The sequence below is a fragment of the Mizuhopecten yessoensis genome, unplaced genomic scaffold (assembly GCF_002113885.1).
Source record: "Mizuhopecten yessoensis strain PY_sf001 unplaced genomic scaffold, ASM211388v2 scaffold3575, whole genome shotgun sequence".
NCBI classification, from domain to species: Eukaryota; Metazoa; Mollusca; class Bivalvia; order Pectinida; family Pectinidae; genus Mizuhopecten; species Mizuhopecten yessoensis.
Genome location: NW_018405113.1, coordinates 1478555 through 1500945, shown reverse-complemented (window position 1 = coordinate 1500945; position 22391 = coordinate 1478555). Strand labels below are relative to the sequence as shown.

Below are 22391 nucleotides of genomic sequence, written 5' to 3'. Positions count from 1 at the left end.
GCTAGGATTCCTCAGGAGAAATTTACGAACTACGCAGAAAACATCTGTAACACATCTGAGACTGATATTTACGTATAGGAGTCTAGAAAATTATATATTGCTATGAGCACAAATGTGGTAGACAAATTATCTATTATAACCTTTAGGTCATTTAAGGTAGTACTTGGTCATTCGGAACAGTTTCAAAATTCGTTCTTCTACAAAACCATTCAGGACTGGAACTTATTAGGAGAAGAACGATTGCGCACCGGAGTGTTCAACAATTCAAGACAAGTCTTGACACTTCCCACTGGGAATAACATCATCAGATGCCACACCACCGTCACACTCGATGCCAGAAATCGGTGACTTGTGATCGATACAGATAAAGATGATAAAAAAACTGGTGTATGAATATGAATACTATCTTGCAAACTAGCGTAAGAATATCCACCTTGTACCGGTGTAACGGAGATGCCGACACCTCCGTGCTCACTTCTCTTGATACCTTTCGGCTGCAACGGTGGATCAATAGCGACCATAATAACGCTGTGGCCATGCGCAAAACGTAATCCCGATAAAAAGATAAAATTATTTGACTAATAGATGATACACCATTACCTAAAACACTCTTGGTAAGTTTCATTAATTATAAACAAGCCATCAATAATATAAATCGGTACATAACACCCCTTTAAGACTGACTTCAGATATGTAGCCGACGCTAAGAAGTCCAAACATGGCCTTGATAGTTGAAAGCGGCACACGAACGAACGACAGCCACCATGACCAAAAACGAACAAACCAGGCGATGCATAGATAAAATCGTTTTCAAATCGTCAAAATGAACATCACACCGGTTTATACAAATGCAAAGCAAATTAGCGTCTAGACTTGCTTTGTAATATGCAGCGTGCGTGACACGATGCACTAGAAAAATATTGCACCCACATTAGTAAAATAATTAACATCAGGTCAAAACTTTTACGAAATTACCAGTTGATCTCAATATATAAACTTCATGAGTCGAAACATTTCTCATTAATTCTGGTACGTTCTTTGTGTCATAATCAACTCAACAGACCACTACAGGCAGTCTTCCAGTTTTGATCAGTATCAAGAACAATAGAAATTAACAGATTGCCCTATTAGAGCGATGGATGTTAACAGATTAACAGACTCAAAAAGAAGTTTAAAGATTGGATCTATAAGATCGATAGTTGTTTTTTACCGATTGTCAGTACTAAGATCGAGAGATATTAGCATATTGACAGTACTCTGGTACATAGAAATAAACAGACTGACAGTACTTCAGTAAATAAAAACCAATAGATACACATGTAGACAGTACGCGGGTAGATAAAAATCATTAGATTGACAGCACGAGGATTCAAATATCAAATGCAATGTAAACTATCTGTTAGTGTATGAAACCAGAAATAATTATTTTTGTTGAAGTCTTGTCTAACAAATTCGTCGGAAAAATATCTTAATCATATCTATAAAGATGGCATCATGTAATTTATATAGAATGTGATTGTTGGTTCGTGTCAACTTTGTCATAGGGTATTAAGTGTTGTGTGTAATCTTTATAATCACCTTTGAATATTAAACTTGAAATAACGGTGTCGTGTGCTTATATCATGCACCTTGTCAGTCAAAAATAAAATATGAGTATTTCTTTTCCTGGTAAACATTAATTGTATTAAATAGCTTTCAACACAAGGCATACGCAGGAAGTATTTCAACATCCGTACATTCATACACAACAAATATGAGTATTTCTTTCCTGAAAACATGAATTGTATTTCATAGCTTTCAACACAAGGCATACACAGGAAGTATTTCAACATCCATACATTTGTATACAACTAACACACAAGAAACAGTGAACCTGTTTATTACTCTTGTTAGTAACATATTTACTAGCATCAATACATTTGGCACATAAGGGGCTATTCACTCCAATGATTTAACTATCACATCTGTATTAAACTTGCATTTATGACAATATTTCGACTAAGTTAGACTCTGGAGGTATTGAGAGAAGCAGCTAAACTCTTAAAATGTCTTCGGAGAAGCATCTACACTGTCCAGGGGAAATGAGCAGCTAGGCTCTGAAAATGTCTCCGGAGAAGCGACAAGATTTTTGATTTGTGAACATCCCTGGAGAAGCCATGATGAGAGCAGCTAGACTCATGCGATACAAGAGAAGCCGCATCCCCTAACTTATATAAAACTATGTTGAGATTGGGGTAAATTCCCCTATAATTTACAGTCCTTGATTTAAAGCCAGATTAGAACTTAAAAGCAAGATATATAAGGTAAAATCTTCCATACAGTTTATTGAAAACCTACCTTGTGTTGAAAACTATCCTCTATACCAACCTACCTGAAATGAGTAGCCCGTACAACCTTAAGGATAGCAATAATACCTGCCACAGGCAAGTATGAATGGTACATATAATGACATTTGCACAAAGATTCAATCATGAATAAAAAAAAGGGAACAGCTGCTCATTACAAGGAAAACAACAAAAGATAATACATTTCATATTGGCAAACCTATATGCATATTCGAACTAGGCATGTAGCTGGGGATGGTTGGTGGGTACACCTAAACAACCGTGGTACACTGCAGCCTCCCCGGATGAAGGGGACTGTTACCATATTAAGAGACACATATAGGGGACAATGTGCTGCTCTGTGATTGGTCAGTTTTGCAGCAACTAATGACCATACCTTCATTAAAATAATCACCCAGCTCATGACTGATGAGCTGGATATAAACCATATTTTAATATTACATTAAATTAAACATCAAATTATCATTAAAAAGGATCGCAACATCCATACATAAAATTGCATGTACTAGTTTTACAAAATGCTATTTCAAGTATTGGTAAGTTAGTTTAGAGACTAATTGAATGCGCCGATTTATCTCAACTGTATTCATCAGTCCATGAACTTCCAAAATATATCTCAAATGTCGTTCAAGCAATTTAATTTTGTTTTAGATTATCATCAGCCTTGTATAATAATTAATTATTAGTTTTCATGTAAAAAGAGAAACTAATGAGGTGTTGTCAGTTTTTAAAATTTCAGCATTTTTCTGTATTCAAAGAAATTATACCCTTAATGAATATTTTTTACTTAGACTTTTAAATGTTAATATACTGAGTTATGGATTCGTTTTATAGTTTATGAAACGTGACAAATAAAACAATTTTACCCAAAACGTATGTACTGTATTATTTCTGTGGTATAAATTAAGTGTATTAACGTTTTTCCGTTTGTACACTTAAATACCGAAAATTGTTTTGAAATTTGAGACTTAATATTGATCTGGAATAAATACGATTCTAACATTATAACTGTTGATCTGAGCTCCAGAAATACTTGAAATCCATAATACAGCAGAAACTATTGACTATTTGAACTTAAGTTTAGATTGTTTAAATAACAAGAGCCCAATGGGCCTGCATCGCTCACCTGTTATTAATCTAACACTTGTAATCTTAAGATTTCATAAGAACCTATTAAAAGATTTAAACATATGACGCCTCTGACCTTGTTGTCGAACAAGGACATTAGGTTGAAAGTGGATCAAGGTCATTCATTTGAACTAAAATGGTAGTCCTTCATCCCAGCATGCTACAGGCCAAATTTCAGTACCATGGCCCTTTTTGCTTATTGAAAAGAAGTCGCTTGAGGATTTTACGACATTTGACCCCTGTGACCTTGAAAATTGGTCAAGGTCATTCAGTTGAACAAACTTGATAGTCCTTCATCCCAGCATGCTACAGGCCCAATATCAGTACCTTGGCCTTTTGGTTATTGAGAAGAAGTCGTTTGAAGATTTTACGACATTAGACCCCTGTGACCTTGAAAGTTGGTCAAGGTCATTCATTTGAACAAACTTGGTAGTCCTTCATCCCAGCATGCTACAGGCTGAATTTCAGTACCCTGACCCTTTTGGTTATTGAGAAGAAGTTGTTTGAAGATTTTAAGACATTTGACCACTGTGACCTTGAAAATTGGTCAAGGTCATTCATTTTAACAAACTTGGTAGCCCTTCATCCCAGCATGCAACAGGCCTAATATCAGTACCCTTGGCCTTTAGGTTATTGAGGAGAAGTTGTTTGAAGATTTTAACATATTTCAACCCCTGTGACCTTGAAAGCTGGTCGAGGTCATTTATTTGAACAAACTTGGTAGCCCTTTATCCCAGCATGCTACAGGCCCAATATCAGTACACTAGGCCTTTTGGTTATTGAGAAGAAATCGTTTGAAGATTAAAGACTTCTGACCCCAGTGACCTTGAAAGTGGGTCAAGGTCATTTGTTTGAACAAACTTGGTACCCCTTCATCCCAGTATGCTACAGGCCCAATATCAGTACCCTGGGCCATTTGGTTATTGAGAAGAAGTTGTTTGAAGATTTTAAAGACATCTGACACCAGTGACCTTGAAAGTGGGTCAAGGTCATTCATTTGAACAAACTTGGTAGCCCTTCATCCCAGCATGGTACAGGCCCAATATCAGTACCCTGGGCCTTTTGGTTATTGAGAAGAAGTTGTTTGAAGATTTTAACATATTTGACCCCTGTGACCTTGAAAGTGGGTCAAGGTCATTTATTTGAACAAACTTTGTAGCCCTTCATCCCAGCATGCTACAGGCCTAATATCAGTACCCTGGGCCATTTGGTTATTGAGAAGAAGTTGTTTAAAGTAAAAAGTTGACGCCGGACAGACGGACGACGGACGACGGACGACGGACGGACGGACGGACGGACGACGGACTCCGCACCATAACATAAGCTCACTTGCCCTTCGGGCAGGTGAGCTAAAAATGGGCTTATTTTCCTTATACTATTCACAGGAGCTACCTAGTATATCTTCCTTCTGCTCACAGATTAATAATTTTTGGTTCGAGTTTCAGTTTTGCTCGAGATTCAGTATTTTCCTTTCTGGTTTTAGTGCGAAACAAGCTTTGGTGTGTAACTTAGTTTGTGATCTGTTTTTGGCTAAAAGTTGTACATTTGTAACGATATAAGGGGTCCTAAAGGCACCCTTTCCCGCATGGTATATTTCTTTGTAAAAGATACATCAGGTGGGTTTTTTTGTCCCTCGCTTTAGCATCTCAATGTACGAAAAGGTAAGATAGTGTGGTAAATACTTTCTTTGTTTTTCTTTCTGAACTGACTTGCTAAAATTGTTTATATGTACATTCTTACTTCGTTTTTGTAGCAATTTCCAATATAAAGAAATGTCATTAATTGTGCCAATATTTTTCGATGTTTATACCCTGTTTTTCAGCTTGAATAACTAATTTACTTCATTGATTTCATAGAAATGACGGCGGCCAGTCTGCACACTGGTTTTCCCAGAAATGATCAAGTACATGTATAAAAGGCGATCTCCGTATGTTTATGTTTATATTTCTCTCGTCTAGGGTGTTTAAACGCCAAGGCCAGAACTGAAGCCGAGGTAAGTAGGGCTTTATTTTATACAGCATTCATCATGATTGTTTCCTGAGATACTAGAATAGATAAAGTTAATTTTTTGGGCACCTGAGCTTTGCTCAAGTGACTTATTCTGATCGTTTTCCGTCCGTTGTCGTGCGTCGTGCATAATGTTTCTGACATTTTTGGCTTCTTCGCAAGAACGAATGAATGTCTTTCCATCAAACTTTGAAGGGACCATCCTTGGTGGAAAAGGGTATCAAAATGTAAAATAGTGATGCCTGCCCGAACTCAGGGGCCAGAGTGGGGCCTTAAAGGGAAGATTAATCAATATTTCAATCAAAGTACTGAAAGTACTCCAGACAATGCTTTCTTGATGTTGTAATATTTCCATAGTTATATAACATTTAAGGAAAAAAGAACACAGTACAGTCAGCTGTGATGCAGGATAAAACCATTAAAATTTGAAACTGATGTAAACTGATATATATTCTTATTTAAGGTCGGTGTTGGCAATAGTCTGAAATGCATTTTCCTCAAGGAGCTTTGACCAACAAAAGTACTGCTTCAAGTGGCTTTTGGCTCTGCTTCTGGCATATGACTGTTGCAATATCTCCTTAGTGCCTATTGGTAGAGGGGTAAACATATATTTCCTACAGACAAGCAGCAGTGCACGTGTGTCAAAAATGTCTTTAGGTCAACTAGGATCTCGCCATGTGTCATATGTCGGTACACACTTCTCCGTATGATTATGTCAATGGTAACAGTATGAAACTTAAATCAATTCCCCATAGCAAACAAAGAGGAGTGAGTTCAATCACTTGCACCACATGTACTTGTTACCTATAGTGTAATTGCTGTATTCCCCAAGCGGAGCGCGAATTCAATCTTTATCATAAAGTCCCCAATCCTTCATCACTGTCCTCATTTAGATATATATTTTCAAACAGGTGGCAATATTCAGCTTCAACATACAACAGACAATTAGGAAAGTGACTAAGTGGGGTGGGGGCTATGACCTGAACTAGAAGGGAGGTCTCCCTCAAGGAAAATTTTGAATTTTTGATGCGAGATCTTTACGAGACAAAACAGTGTACAGGAACACTGCGTTATTAAATTGAATAAATGTGTAACAAGTTCGAAACAAACATGTCTTTTAATTCCTGCCTTGAACACACCGCATCTTGTTTCAAAAGTACTGATAAAATATCTTATGTTGTACACGTTTAATTGATATGACATCGCACGCCATATTTTGCCGGTCATAATCTATAAACAATCCATATATAGTATCCAATATTATGTGTATTACTTGTCTACAATTATAGTGCGGAAGCCCTATTTCCTGTTAGCTGAAAGGGTCATCTTGACAAATGTGTTGCAAAACAGGCACAGAACAATAGGTCAATTTCATCTGAATCTGACTAATTGGGTTAGTATTCCGTCTGAGGGAGATAAGGTTTTGCAAGAAATACATGTAAACAGCGGCGGTGAAAAAAAAAATAGAATTGAATTCAACCTGAGAAGAGCGACCATGATTTACACAAAATACTCACGAACCAAAAACAAAACACGACGAAGAAAGATGATCGTATCCTTTTGTATTGACGTTGTGGTATTTACAAAACGACACGATTGATACCTCCATGTATTGCGCAGTTTGTTTTGAAAAAGCTGGCTATATAATAAATTTTTTTTAATTAAATGTACTATTGAACCTCATTTGTCCAGAATAGAGTCCATATGTTATAAACAAAACTGTTTATGTTATAAATTTAAATCAAAATTAGAAGGATTACCCATAGAATATTTTAGGACACAAAAAACCCACTGCCAAAATGTATTTGAAATAGATTATATGATACTGTTAAGTATCCTCTAATCTCTACATGCCTTCAACTTTGGACTTTCAGCATCGTATACATCGTACAAGTGTCTTGCACCTATGAAGATGAAGTTTGTTTACGCATTGTTGCTGTTTATGCTAGTTGCAGTGTGGGCTCATACTGGTAAGTGTTAGTAGGGGATATGTCAAGGGTGGTAAAGATTAAGAGTTAACACTGTTATAGTCCTTGAACAAGTCACCTACAGTGCTAACATTATAATAATAAAAAAAATGTCACGATAATTAAATCATGATAGATGTGCCCTGTTGACGAATAAGTTACGTAGACATGGTCCTCTATCAGAGAAGTTTCAATCTCCACTTCAATCTTTACAGTCGTCATCATGATTTGATATTCGGTTTTGAAATAACACTATCTATCATAAAGAAAGACATATTCACCTTGTCACGGATATTTGATGGCCGATATATACATACTCTCCAGCATTATACTGGTAATATATCATGATGAGAGCATGGAAGTTTGCTCCCTCAAGATCACTTTAATTCGCCTCAATTTTATTCTAGGACTTCATGATGACCTTCCGGTGCCGTTTCTTTTCATGACTCGTTCGTACCTATTTTGACTTTTATATCGAGTTTGCATTCCATTCTTGTTTCTTTGTGCTTAATGTAGTGAATCGTATTAATTGAAAGCAGACTGGTAAAAACTGAAGTGTGTTACATCAGAAAACTCTTTCATAAACTTCTTAATTTGAATAAGTTGTTTGGATGAGTGTTTATATTTACATTTGCTCTGCATCCTTCCATTGCAATGCAAATTGAGGTCAAATGTTGTTATGAGACTATAGCAACATTTGCTACTGTAACGTTATCAATCTCTATTGTGACGTCATCAATTTCATTGTTGTCAACACTTAATTTGCTGTTCAAAGAACAAATAACTACTCTATCAAAATATAAATATAAATAATGTGTATTTTAGCAAACATTGTTATGGTCCTATAACACACATTTCTATTGCTGGGCTTTATTAAGTTTGTCATTATGTCAATAGCAAATGGGTGTTATAGAACCGTAACAACATTTGCTAAAACATTCAATGCTTAATTATACCTACACGTTGATCAACAAGTTTTACCTTTTATTGTTATAGATTACAGCGAGTCTGATGATGACGATGACGGTAGAAGTGTCACAGCGGTTCAGAAAGCAAGACTTATGACAGGAGACATATCACCAAGTAAGCATGTTTCTTTTGCTTTGAATATTTGATATGGAATAAACCATAGCTATAAACAGTTGGTAATAAGGAAATTAAGAAAGGCGAGTAACAGTGGGGTTTAAAAAGAAGGGATCATGAAACATTTAGAAATGTGAGTTGCAGTAAAATTCATTTTCTGTTAGGTTAAATCACCGATAATAAGATTTCTAAAAAGTATCCCTCAGCGGAATTTAGGATACGTATGCATATTATAATCCATGGAAAAGTAGGCAAAATGAAGTCTAAGAGATGTAAGTGTGGTGTGAGCTACGCACTAAAAAAGAGTAAATAGTGTGAAGTCAAAGAACAGTTAATTGTGATCAAAACAGCAATTTTCATTTTTAGAAGAGTTCCTATTGTAAATCCTTTAAATGTATTATATGGGAATACAGTTTTATGACTATTAGACAAATTTTAACGTTTTCACAATCCCATTTATATTAGAAAAAAATATGTATCTGATTTCCCAGTAACGTTTACAGTGAGCAATATTGATTGCCAGTGGTGCTAGAATGGCCAAGCTAGGAAATCCGTACGGTTCGATTTATTCGTCATCTTTGTTGACATTGTTGACATCAATCTTAGTCCGAGTTGGTAAGTATATTGTTATCCAAAAAAAATATAAAGGTATAAACCCCATGTTTGCCCCAGTTTGAATTCCTCGTTTGTTATTTATATTCAAATGAAATTGACATTACCTCGAATAACACATAGAATGTCACTCTCAACTTTAATAACAACGGGCAGACTTAAATTAAGGCTTGGTCATCCTCTAATGAATGTAGTGTCTTCCGAATAAATACTCTTAATTGAAAGTGTAAATAAATAAAAGAAGAAGTAGGTGGAGGAAGTCCAGGAGAAAGGAAGGGGAAGAGAAAGAAGAAAAAGGGAGTGGAAAAAAAAGAAGAAGAATAAAATATATGATAGATTGAAGATATGCGTGGTTATAAAAGAACATAAAAAGAAAGACTATAGTCACCCGATAGCCAATGCTCATAACATTAAAGCACTTTAAAGTACTAGTTGCCGTAAAGTGTCATCCAGGTCTTGGCTAAACCGTGTTCTATATTATTTAACCATTAAAACATATTTGTACATTCTTTATTCACAAAGAATTTGTTGAAAATACACCTATTCAAAAGAAATTCTGCAAGCCCTTTTCTTAATACATTTGTACGTAAATTATATTTCTTTATGATTAGCCTTTTGCTGAGGATAAGGCTTGGAAGTAAATTACATATGAGTTTATATGGTTTATCATAGGATTGGCCTGTTGGCAAGGACAACGTATATGTACGGGTATTCCAGTTTATTGTCAATTTATGCCTTATCAAATACAGGAACATTATCTAATGCTTAAAATTGATAAAACTCTCTTCTCTTTTCAGATAACAACGATGAGAATCGAATGGTCACAAAGGTTCGAAGAAAGAGAGGATTTATTCGTAGCTTAGGTAAGAAACTGAAAAAAAATAGGGGACCAGCTGTAATACCATTTTTAAAACATAAAATCGATACATACTGAAACGTCTCAAATTGGTTCTTTTTTCACCATTAAAAAGTCTAAGGCGGCTTGTACTGACATTGATTTGTCATGCTTAGAACAATACTAAATAGAAGTACCAGCGGTAACTGCAATACATCCATATATTCATGAAAATTTTGCACTGACTTATCTAAGGGATTGATCATTTCCTATAATGACAATATTAAGGATCGAGTATAGGATTGGTTGACTATCTCATAGATTAATCATCTCACGGATCACATATAACTTGAATTAATTTATCTCTAACAGATCGATTTTTCTTACGGTTCAACCATTTAATTAATTAACAGCTTCAATATTAGACATTTTCAATGTTTGACTTCCTCCTGTATTGATCATCTAATAATAAGCCAAAATAAACAACTTTATAATGGCATGTTTTATTCGTTGACATATCATCTGTTATTTAAAATCACTGTTACTCGTAATAAATAGGAATTTCTACTTAATTTCGGCACTTTCCAGCGTCAACAAAATTATTTCCTGATCATTATGAAAAATAATGTCTCATAAGATAAAATACCGGCGGGAATCCCATTAGGTTTTTATTATGATTATTTTCAAAGTCATATTTCTCTGGTGTGTACTTGACTATGTAGATTTCTTCGTGTGTATCTGTCTACTTAAAATAAATCTTACTTTGAAATGAACAGTAAGTACATTGGATAATTACTTTAAAGGTACATAATTGAATGAAACCAAGATATATTATTAAATATATATTATGACAATTATCATCTGAAAATACCGTATATATCGTTTTATATCAGTTTGCCTCTTATATTTAAAAGTGTTACTATGAATAATTATTTTAATTCTACTTCCAATTGAAAAAAAATGCTAAACGTCGGCAAAATCATATCAGTTGTATGTAAAGGTACATGAGAGAAAATAAAGTTGCCGAAAATACAACGCTCTTTTTAGAAACAATCGTACTTTATTTGTAATAGCTATCTTATGAACTCTTTTATAAGGGAAGAAATCAAAGAGGAAAGGAAGAGGGGAGAAGGGGGAAGACGACGATGACAACGATTCCAGTTACGACGACGACGACGATGGTTTCAGTTGGTTTGGGTCAGGGACATCGTCCTACAATGCGACAAGGAATCTGTTCATCGTCCTGGCCTTGTTGGCTTTGCAGTGCATAATGTAATGGATAAGCGAACTTTTCTGAGTTTTTTCAAACCCCTAGTCGCTGCATGGGTTTGATCTGGCCTCAGACCACAATTAATTTCCCTATATGTTATAACCAAAGAAAAACCCTTTAAACAATGTTATATAATTTTGCTTGAGACCTGATCTTTATATAGGTTTTGTTCAGCTATCTAAGACACATTTGTGGTGAGATGGAAAAGTATTCATAACCGACATTTTTTAAAGATTATTTTACGTATGTGTCAACATATAACCCCGCTATACTATGATATGACCCTGAAATTCATGCGCAGGTGCCTGACAACATACAACATCTTTCCGCCTAAATTAATTTCACACAAATTAATCAACCAAGTTAATTATAGGGGAAAAAGATCATGCTTCATTTTGGTATGACATATGGTTTTATTTTATTCACATGGAAGAAAGAATAAATTCATTTAAAAACGACCCCAAAATTGATAAATGCACTACATTCATGCACAACGAACCGGAAACATTAACTGTGGTCTGAGGCCATCTGTAAACACTTGTCCACTTCCGATGTTTCCCCATTCCTGCAAGCCTTCTGGGAAATTGAGGCCGCATACCATACTATCTAACTCAGTTTAACAAACATGACTTACACATATATACTTTGTGTATTACAACTTCAGCAAGTTAAAGTGTAAATTGAGTGTTTCATTCTATTTTATTTTCATCTTAATATCTGGGAGATTGTTTTAATGAAACTTATTGACATTAGTTAATCAATAAGTAAACGTTGGATTAAATGGAGGGACAGTTTTACGATATTTCCACTTAATGAATAACACGGATATTGTTATACGATAGCCTTGTGATGACAGAGAGGATGTCTTGGGTGTAATTATGAGCACTGACGGGGATAAGGATCATGATGCTTCTCATACCAACCCTTTCCTCGGAACTCTCACTAGATTTACCAAAGTATAATCTTACATTTTTTCATCATTGCCTTTTTGTTTGAATAGCAATAACTATGTACTAATGTTGTATCTTATATATTCTGAAAGTGTAATCGTTACATCACGTTGCATCACATGATATTTTTTTTATTTTATTTTTTTAATATTTGTTTATTTTCAAAGTATTTTTCACATAACAGTAACATATACATTTCATTATACATAATGAATTCCACTTTCACACATACTTTCATACTAATTAATATTGCTCTTTTTGTAAGTGGTATTTTATTTTATTGTAATGTTATATTAGAAAGGAAGGAAAATCAGAAAAGAGAAACAAGAAAACAAAGAAATAGAGGAAATAAAGATAGGTAATTGGACAGAAAGAAAGACAGACAGACAGACGGAAAGATAGACAGACAAGGGGAGAAGTACCAGTATTAAACAAACCAATTTAAAGGACATGATAAAATCTTGGCTATTCATGACCACTGGCTGTTAATTAGGGCTATTCAATATTGTCCAATATGTCAGTGCCAAAAATGTAGAACATTTGGTTGTCTTTGGCAAAAAGCTACAAATTACAATTTGTTCTTAGATGTTTATAGTTTCCTTAGAAGGCACTACTATAAAATATATATATATATATTAACATTGTTTTGCTTTATAAATTCACTGAAATTTTATCATGAGATGTACTAAATAATTTTTACCTTCTCATTTGGCAACAGTGTTTGTACAGTGTTGCTTTAACAGTGCTCCTATAGTATTGTTCAAATTTGTATTATTAGCTTTACTTGGTGGCACAGTCGCTTAACACTTTACAGCAATACTGCATTAGCATTCCCCAAGATATGGCATTCATGAATAGGTAACCATAATCCAGCTGTCATGCTTAATGTAATATATAATGTTAGAAGTAGAGACATGTTTGACCACAAGTTTTTAAATCATTTTTCATTAGATTAATGTTAAGACATGATAAAAGTGTCAATTATATAACATTTAATATAGATGTATAAAGCAGAAATAAATATTTGAAAAATCAATTTTCCCTGGAAACATTTGGTATAAATTTTAATAAAGTGTGAGCAAACCAATTATGTGTTATTGGTTTTTAATGGCAGGGAGAAATTAAAATAGAATGTCTCATGGGGAGAATTCAGAGTTTAACTCATTCACCCCTGAAATTTCATAATTAACTATTCCAACCTTTGAATTGGAAGAGTTCAAATGTGTCTTCAGGGGTGAATGAGTTAAAGCATATTTACGTGAACATTGGTAGAATTACTATATATATCTATCCACTGACAGGATATCATTTGGAACAGCAACTTTATGAGATATACTACGTTTTTAATAAGATATGTGATTGAGTTTTGAGTTCAAAGTCATTAATCAGTCAATCATTTATCAGTGGATCATTAATCAGTAAATCATCAATCAGTCAAATATGAATCAGTCAATCATTTATCAGTCCAAAAAAGAAATCAGGCAATCAGTAGTTACCAAACATTAATTAATCAATCATTTATCGGTCCTAAAAAGAAATCAGGCAATCAGTAGTTACCAAACATTAATTAATCAATCATTTAACAGAGTGAAGCTAATAAGGCATGACAAGTTGACTTTGCATTAAAAGAACCAGCAAAACATTTTCTTTTAAAAGAGATATTAATTATTTTGAGCCATCCCCTGTCCAAAGTATATACTTGCTGAGTTAGAATTGGAGACTCTGATAACGTACACAACTTTTTATGATTGACCTTCTGTTAACAAGGGTAAAGAAAGAACATTTTTCTTGCATCGATTGATGGTTCTTTACATGTAGTCAACTTGAAGATAATATGAAAGTAAAGAAAGTAAATATATAGGGTAACAGTTGTCATTGTTAAAACGTTTTTAAAACATTTGTTACCCAGTGTGTAATGGTATACACACGTTTTTTTTTTTATCTATGTATATATTTGTAGTAGCTATTTTAAATAATTGAACTCATTTCCTTTGAAAGTTTGGGGAAAGGACAACCTTGATAACATGATTATATCACATTACTGCATGTATGTATTTTATTTACTGTACTTTTCATCACATTAAAAAAATCATTTTTCAAAGGTTGTTAATATTATTCCTATACAGCTTCATTAGCCAACTAAATATTACTGTTTTGTCAGCTCAAAGTGCCAAGTGAGCTGAATACGAATATTAGTCAACAAGAACACTGACAGATCAGCAACGGCTTGCCATAACCCATATCCCCCCAAGACTTGTTTTAGTGCCAGTTCTCTTGACTTTCACCTTAAAATCCTTTAAACCCCTGTTGCACATCTACATATCACAGTGCATCATCGTGTCAAATTTCAAAAGAATAAGTCTTTTGGATTTTCAGATAATCACAGAGAAATTATCCGGAAACAAAAGTGTGGAAGGCTGGCCCGACGGACAGACACTGATTACTATAGGGCACCGGTTTGCATGTGGGGCCCTTATATAAGATAAGAGGCCCAGGGGGCCTGTATCACTCCGCTGTTTCTTTTGTTACATGAAACTGACATATACATTGTAGGTAACTTCAGACCAAATTTGGTAACTAGAACACAAGACATTTTAACATCTCTTAAACGGTTCTTCAGATATTGTTGTTTGAGATTTAAAATTTTAACTCTTAAGCTTTTAACCAATGGTGACCGTTGACTCCTGACTAGCACTTAAAGTTGACCTTTGACCTCATTACTGTAATAAAGAAAACGATTCACACAGCTGTTCTATATAACATACCAAGGTATCATAACTCTAGACCAAATGGTTCTTAAGATATTGTTGTTTGAACTTGGAAAAAGTCTATGTAAACCATCTCCAAGTAACATATAGTGCTATCAAATTACCTTGAACCAATTTCGATGTCATTTTGGGTCCAATGATTTAAATTGACTTTGAAAGTGAGTCAAGATTATTTTTCTAAACATATTGGATAGCCCTAATCCCTGCATGCTAAAGGCTAAGTATAATGAACCATGGCTTCTTGGTTTCTCAGAAGTTGTTTTAAGATTTTAACACATTTGACCGCAGACACTTTGAAAGCTGGTCAAGTTTGTCCTTTAGAACAAAATTGATGACCCTTCAGCCCAGCATAATACTGGCCAAAACAACCACAACTTAGGTTTTTTGTTTATTACAAAAACCAGATATATATGACAGATGTCACACTATGGCATACACTAATTACTTGCTTTTCAGACAGGTGACCAACAGACTGACACACTAGCTGATGATGTTGAATGTTTTGGAAATAAGTATTTTGAAGAATGACTGTACATGTGGAGAGCATGTGTGAATAATTGCAAATAATGATAAGTATTTCACATATATAAAAACAGTCACATAGATTTCAAGAGAACGTGCACTTACAAATAGACTTTATTTATCAAAATACTAAATGACCCCAAATACAGGTAAGACACTTTGCGGGGAACCCAGGATCAAATTGTATCAGTGGTTAACACATAACACATTTTTCAAAATTTTAAATAAGATTTCTGCTTAAATTGATTTGTTTTATTTTTATTTATCTGATGTTGATTTTGTTTGAGGCCCAGAATAGCATGTAGGTCATAATCATTAATTAGAAATTATCAATTTAAATATATTTCAAACAATTTGATAATAGAAATTTGATACAACTGAGCCCACATAAGGAACACCTACCTGAATAAGGACACAAACTGATGGGAAAAGACATTTAAAACAAAGCAATGACATTGCACAGATCCCAGTAAATTGTTTAATTAAACATAAATATATATTGCACACACTTATACATACTGACTCACTTAAGGCTGTACGCTACTTTACTGTGACAGTCATATACTTTACAAAAGAGTTCCAGACAGGACACATTTAAATGTCAAACAAGAATGATAATTTTGCTAATTAAAGAAATAGAGGCATAAAAATCGAATACAAATCAAAGGTAGAATCTAGAAGGTAGCATATATCCTTAACTCTTACACAAATTACAAGTATAAGACGTAATGTAGCATGTATCCTTAACTCTTGCTCACATCACAGGTATATTGTGTTCGATAGCATGAAATCTTAACTCTTAACAGGTGTATAACAGAAAATGTGGACTCCTTGTGGAAACCAAAGTGTCAAAAAGGAATGTTCCGAAGCATCTATCATGCAAAATAATTCAAAGAGATTGAGTAAAACCTAAAATATATACCGGGTTTTTTTTCCATGGGAGGAATAGAACAAGAGGCCCATAGTTAGTCAGGGGTTATATTTATATACAATTGAACAAAACTTGTCATTCCTACAGGAAAAGGAGGATTTTGAAGAATTTGCTATGTTTCCCCTATTGGGCCCCGCCCCTCTGCCCCCAGGGGGTCAGACCCACCATTGATACAAAATAATTCCCCTGAACCCAAGGATGCTAATCTATTAAGACCATATATGGACAGAAGAAGGATTTATATTTTGTTTTTCTATTTTCCCTATTTGGCCCCACCCCTCTGCCCCCAGGGGGTAAAGACCCACCATTGATACAAAATTAATTCCCCTTAACCCAAGGATGCTAATAAGACCATATATGGACAGAAGAAGGATTTTTTTTCTTTTCTATTTTCCCTATTTGGCCTCGCCCCTCTGCCCCCAGAGAGTAAAGACCCACTGTTAAAACAAAATTGATTTCCCTTCCCCATAGGATGCAGCTGTTCAAATTTAGTCAAAATACCCTCATCCAAACAGCAGAAGATGGATATTAAAGCTATTCCTTTATATCCCATATTAGGCCTCGCATCACTGCCACAAGGGGGGTCAGACCCACCATTTATACAAAATTGGTTCCCCTTCACCAAAGGGTGCTTCATACCAAATTTGGTTTCCCCAGATTTGTGACTTGTGAAAACCATGGTTACCACATCCAAAAAACGCCAAAAAACAACAAAAAATGCATAAATACATGATTTTTAACCAAACATTTGATCCACGCAAGTAGATTTTTTTTCTTAAAATCTGTCTTAACTTAAATATCACCTACTCGGTAACAGAAATACTCACGTTTTAGAATAGGTCGTCCAACTGGATTTTCCTATGTTTCCCCTATTGGGTCCCACTCCTCTGCCCCTAGGGAGGCCATACCCACCGATTATACAAAATTGAGACCCCTTGGCCTATAAGGATGCTCCAGACCAAATTGGGATGAAATCCCTTCATCCCTATGGTAGAGGAATGATTTTAAAGGTTTTACCTCTATTTCCCCTATGGGGCCCCACTTCTCTGCCCCCAGGGAGGGGGGGGGGGGCACACACACCGTTTATACAAAATTGAGTCCCCTTGGCCTAAGAATGTACATACCAAGTTGGGATAAAATCCCTTAATCCCTATGGTAGAAGAAGGATTTTAATTAAAATCCACTAAGCCATTCAGGACTAGTAGCGTTTTAAAAGAAAAGTTGACGGACGGACGGCGGACGACGGACACTGTGCCACGGCATATAAGCTCACTTGCCCTTCGGGCAGGTGAGCTAATAACCTTCTATTTGAAATAAAGATAATCCAATCACTCATTGAAAACAGTGGAGTTAGTGTCATTGTGAAAGTTTTCTTGAAGAAGAACTCATCGTAAATTCTTGGAGATGTAACGTTTGTAGAATCTGATTTGGTCCTTTGAAGGGTTAGTTGCGCCTTTCTTTCCACACATGACGTTTTTTTGGTACAGCAGCTGGTCTTGTTTATTGACTGGTGGGGGTTCCACTTCATAGCTACTGCCTAGCTTGAACACACTGGCTACATCTCTTAAACAACCAAGAAAACAGGTCACAACATTTAATACATACATTAATAATTATTTTCATCACATTTGCACATGACTTCACAGTAACATTCCTTGTGACAATAAAAAAGAGGTGATTTTAAAACATATTAAACACAAATCTCGATCCTACTTCACTACGAAATAACTTCATGCCCATGACCCAGTTACACCCAACTTACATGTCAATCACCCAAAACTTAATCTGAATGACCCTATGACCAACAACTTACATTTCAATACCCTGTTACCAACAACTTACAAATCAATGACCCTGTTACTGCAAATGGTCCTGTTACAAAGTACAACTTACATTTCAATAACCCTATTACCCATAACTAACAAGTCAATGACCCATTACCCATAACTTACATGTCCATAACCAGGTTACTCACAACTTGCACGTCAATGAGTATTACCCATATCTTTAATAGTCAATAACCCTGTCTCCCATAATTTCCATATGAATAACCCTATTACCCATAACTTACATGTCAATAACCCTGTTACCCATAATTTACAAAAATGTGCATGTCAATGACCCAATTTCCCATAATTTACATGTCAATAACCCTGTCATCCATACCTTACATGCTGATTACCCTGTTACCCATAATTTACATGTCAATGACCCTGTTACAATCAAATTATATGTCAATAACCAGCTGTCTCCAACAATTAAATGTGAATGACGTTTGCAATTGCAGTTTACAAGTTTATATCACTGTCATCAAAAACTTACATATCAATGACCCTGTTACACCTATTGGCCAAATCCCTGTTCATGAAGCGAGTATCTGGCAGGTCAGCATTCCCCAGGCAGGCACGGCCAAGATTCACATATCTGTAGAGTAGAGGACACACTTTTAACCATTTCAGAATTTGTTTTAAAATTCCATATTGATAACGAATGATCATTATTCAACATAAGAGGCATGTTGCAGGAAATAATGGCTTGATGAGAATGATAAATCTGACTTAGCAATAGAGAATATCTTATCTGGTATTTTCTCTGACTTAGCAATAGAGAATATCTTATCTGATATTTTCTCTGACTTAGCAATAGAGAATATCTTATCTGGTATTTTCTCTGAATAAGCAATAGAGAATATCTTATCTGATATTTTCTCTGACTTAGCAATAGAGAATATCTTATCTGGTATTTTCTCTGAATAAGCAATAGAGAATATCTTATCTGATATTTTCTCTGACTTAGCAATAGAGAATATCTTATCTGGTATTTTCTTTAACATTGTTCGTAACTGGGGCATTATGTGTCATACTTGATTACAACAGAGGAACTACATTAGGACCCTGTTCACGTTTATACGTTCATACATCTCACTCATCCTTTACACTGTTCATGCCTACAATACTACCTTTTATACTTGTTCATGTCAGATGTGCGTGGTTCTCCGAGATGGAATCCATAGTCTCTTAATATCTCCAGTCTTCTTTTCCTCTGCAGCTCCTACAGTATCAGTTATTATCATTTTACTTATTTCAAGCTCAGCTCAAGGCACTCCAAGTGAGGGAGGCTAACAGAATCTTATGTTACTATGTGAAGAACACTTCTAGAATGTAACAACCCTATGTGATGGAGGCTAACAGAATCTTACACCCTCATGTGATGGAGGCTAATAAAATCTAAAACCTCCATGTGATGAAGGCTTATAGAATCTTACACCCCTATGTGATGGAGGCTAATAGAATTTTACCCCCCCATGTGATGGAGGCTAATATAATCTTACACCCCTATGTGATGGCATGGAGGCTAACATAATCTTACACCCCTATGTGATGGAGGCTAACAGAATCTTACACCCTCATGTGATGGAGGCTAATATAATCTAAAACCTCCATGTGATGAAGGCTTATAGAATCTTACACCCCCATGTGATGGAGGCTAACAGAATCTTACACCCCTATTTGATGGAGGCTAACAGAATCTTACACCCCTATGTGATGGAGGCTAACAGAATCTTACACCCTCATGTGATGGAGGCTAATATAATCTAAAACCTCCATGTGATGAAGGCTTATAGAATCTTACACCCCTATGTGATGGAGGCTAATAGAATTTTACACCCCTATGTGATGGAGGCTAATAGAATCTTACACCCCCATGTGATGGAGGCTAATATAATCTTACACCCCTATGTGATGGCATGGAGGCTAACATAATCTTACACCCCTATGTGATGGAGGCTAACAGAATCTTACACCCCTATGTGATGGAGGCTAATAGAATCTTACACCCCCATGTGATGGAGGCTAATAGAATCTTACACCCCTATGTGATGGAGGCTAATAGAATCTTACACCCCTATGTGATGGAGGCTAATAGAATCTTACACCCCTATGTGATGGAGGCTAATAGAATCTTACACCCCTATGTGATGGAGGCTAATAGAATCTTACACCCCTATGTGATGGAGGCTAATAGAATCTTACACCCCTATGTGATGGAGGCTAATAGAATCTTACACCCCTATGTGATGGAGGCTAATAGAATCTTACACCCCTATGTGATGGAGGCTAATAGAATCTTACACCCCTATGTGATGGAGGCTAATAGAATCTTACACCCCTATGTGATGGAGGCTAATAGAATCTTACACCCCTATGTGATGGAGGCTAATAGAATCTTACACCCCTATGTGATGGAGGCTAATAGAATCTTACACCCCTATGTGATGGAGGCTAATAGAATCTTACACCCCTATGTGATGGAGGCTAATATAATCTTACACCCCTATGTGATGGAGACTAATATAATCTTACACCCCTATGTGATGGAGACTAATATAATCTTACACCCCTATGTGATGGAGACTAATAGAATCTTATACCCCTATGTGATGGAGACTAATAGAATCTTACACCCCTATGTGATGGAGACTAATATAATCTTATACCCCTATGTGATGGAGACTAATATAATCTTACACCCCTATGTGATGGAGGCTAATAGAATCTTACACCCCTATGTGATGGAGGCTAATAGAATCTTACACCCCCATGTGATGGAGGCTAATAGAATTTTACACCCACATGTGATGGAGACTAATATAATCGTACACCCCTATGTGATGGAGGCTAATAGAATCTTACACCCATTTGTGATGGAGACTAATAGAATCTTATACCCCTATGTGATGGAGACTAATAGAAGCTTACACACCTATGTGATGGAGGCTAATAGAATCTTACACCCCCATGTGATGGAGGCTAATAGAAGCTTACACCCCTATGTGATGGAGGCTAATAGAATCTTACACCCCCATGTGATGGAGGCTAATAGAATCTTACACCCTTATGTGATGGAGGCTAATATAATCTATTAGCCTCCATCACATGGGGGTGTAAGATTATATTAGCCTCCATCACATAGGGGTGTAAGATTCTATTTGAGGCTAATATAATCTAACACCCCTATGTGATGGAGGCTAATATAATCTAACACCCCCATGTGATGGAGACTAATAGAATCTTACAACTTCATGTGATGGAGGCAAATAGAATCTTAAACTCCCATGTGATGGAGGCTAATCAAATCTTACACCCCCATGTGATGAAAGCTAATAGAATCTTACACTTCCATGTGATGGAGGCTAATAGAATCTTACACCCCTATGTGATGGAGGCTAACAGAATCTTACACCCCTATGTGATGGAGACTAATATAATCTTACACCCCTATTTGATGGAGACTAATATAATCTTATACCCCTATGTGATGGAGACTAATATAATCTTACACCCCTATTTGATGGAGACTAATATAATCTTATACCCCTATGTGATGGAGACTAATAGAATCTTACACTTCCATGTGATGGAGGCTAATATAATCTTACACCCCTATGTGATGGAGACTAATATAATTTTACACCCTTATGTGATGAAAGCTAATAGAATCTTACACTCCAATGTGCTGGAGGCTAATATAATCTAAAACCTCCATGTGATGAAGGCTTATAGAATCTTACACCCCCATGTGATGGAGGCTAATATAATCTAAAACCTCCATGTGATGAAGGCTTATAGAATCTTACACCCCCATGTGATGGAGGCTAATATAATCTAAAACCTCCATGTGATGAAGGCTTATAGAATCTTACACCCCCATGTGATGGAGGCTAATATAATCTAAAACCTCCATGTGATGAAGGCTTATAGAATCTTACACCCCCATGTGATGGAGGCTAATATAATCTAAAACCTCCATGTGATGAAGGCTTATAGAATCTTACACCCCCATGTGATGGAGGCTAATATAATCTAAAACCTCCATGTGATGAAGGCTTATAGAATCTTACACCCCCATGTGATGGAGGCTAATATAATCTAAAACCTCCATGTGATGAAGGCTTATAGAATCTTACACCCC

At 35.6% G+C, this 22391-nt stretch overlaps 2 protein-coding genes across 2 annotated transcripts in view; one reads left to right on the top strand and one right to left on the bottom strand.

Annotated features, from left to right (window-relative positions):
* Nucleotides 1-5395: 5395 nt before the first annotated feature.
* On the top strand, nucleotides 5396-12363 carry LOC110447684. The gene is made up of 5 exons (XM_021493529.1): nucleotides 5396-5466; nucleotides 7355-7450; nucleotides 8444-8530; nucleotides 9940-10005; nucleotides 11075-12363. The coding sequence occupies exons 2-5, from the start codon at nucleotides 7387-7389 to the stop codon at nucleotides 11251-11253; spliced, it is 396 nt and encodes a 131-aa protein (XP_021349204.1). The 5' UTR covers nucleotides 5396-5466; nucleotides 7355-7386; the 3' UTR covers nucleotides 11254-12363.
* Nucleotides 12364-17617: 5254 nt separating this feature from the next.
* Nucleotides 17618-22391, bottom strand: part of LOC110447694 (polyphosphoinositide phosphatase-like) — a 26422-nt gene continuing 21648 nt past the window's right edge. Inside the window, exons 21-23 of the mRNA XM_021493540.1 lie at nucleotides 19378-19469; nucleotides 18741-18842; nucleotides 17618-17981 (exon numbers count right to left, since the gene is read on the bottom strand). Coding sequence (XP_021349215.1) covers nucleotides 17804-17981; nucleotides 18741-18842; nucleotides 19378-19469 — 372 coding nt within the window. The 3' untranslated portion in view covers nucleotides 17618-17803. The remainder of the gene's footprint in view (nucleotides 17982-18740; nucleotides 18843-19377; nucleotides 19470-22391) is intronic.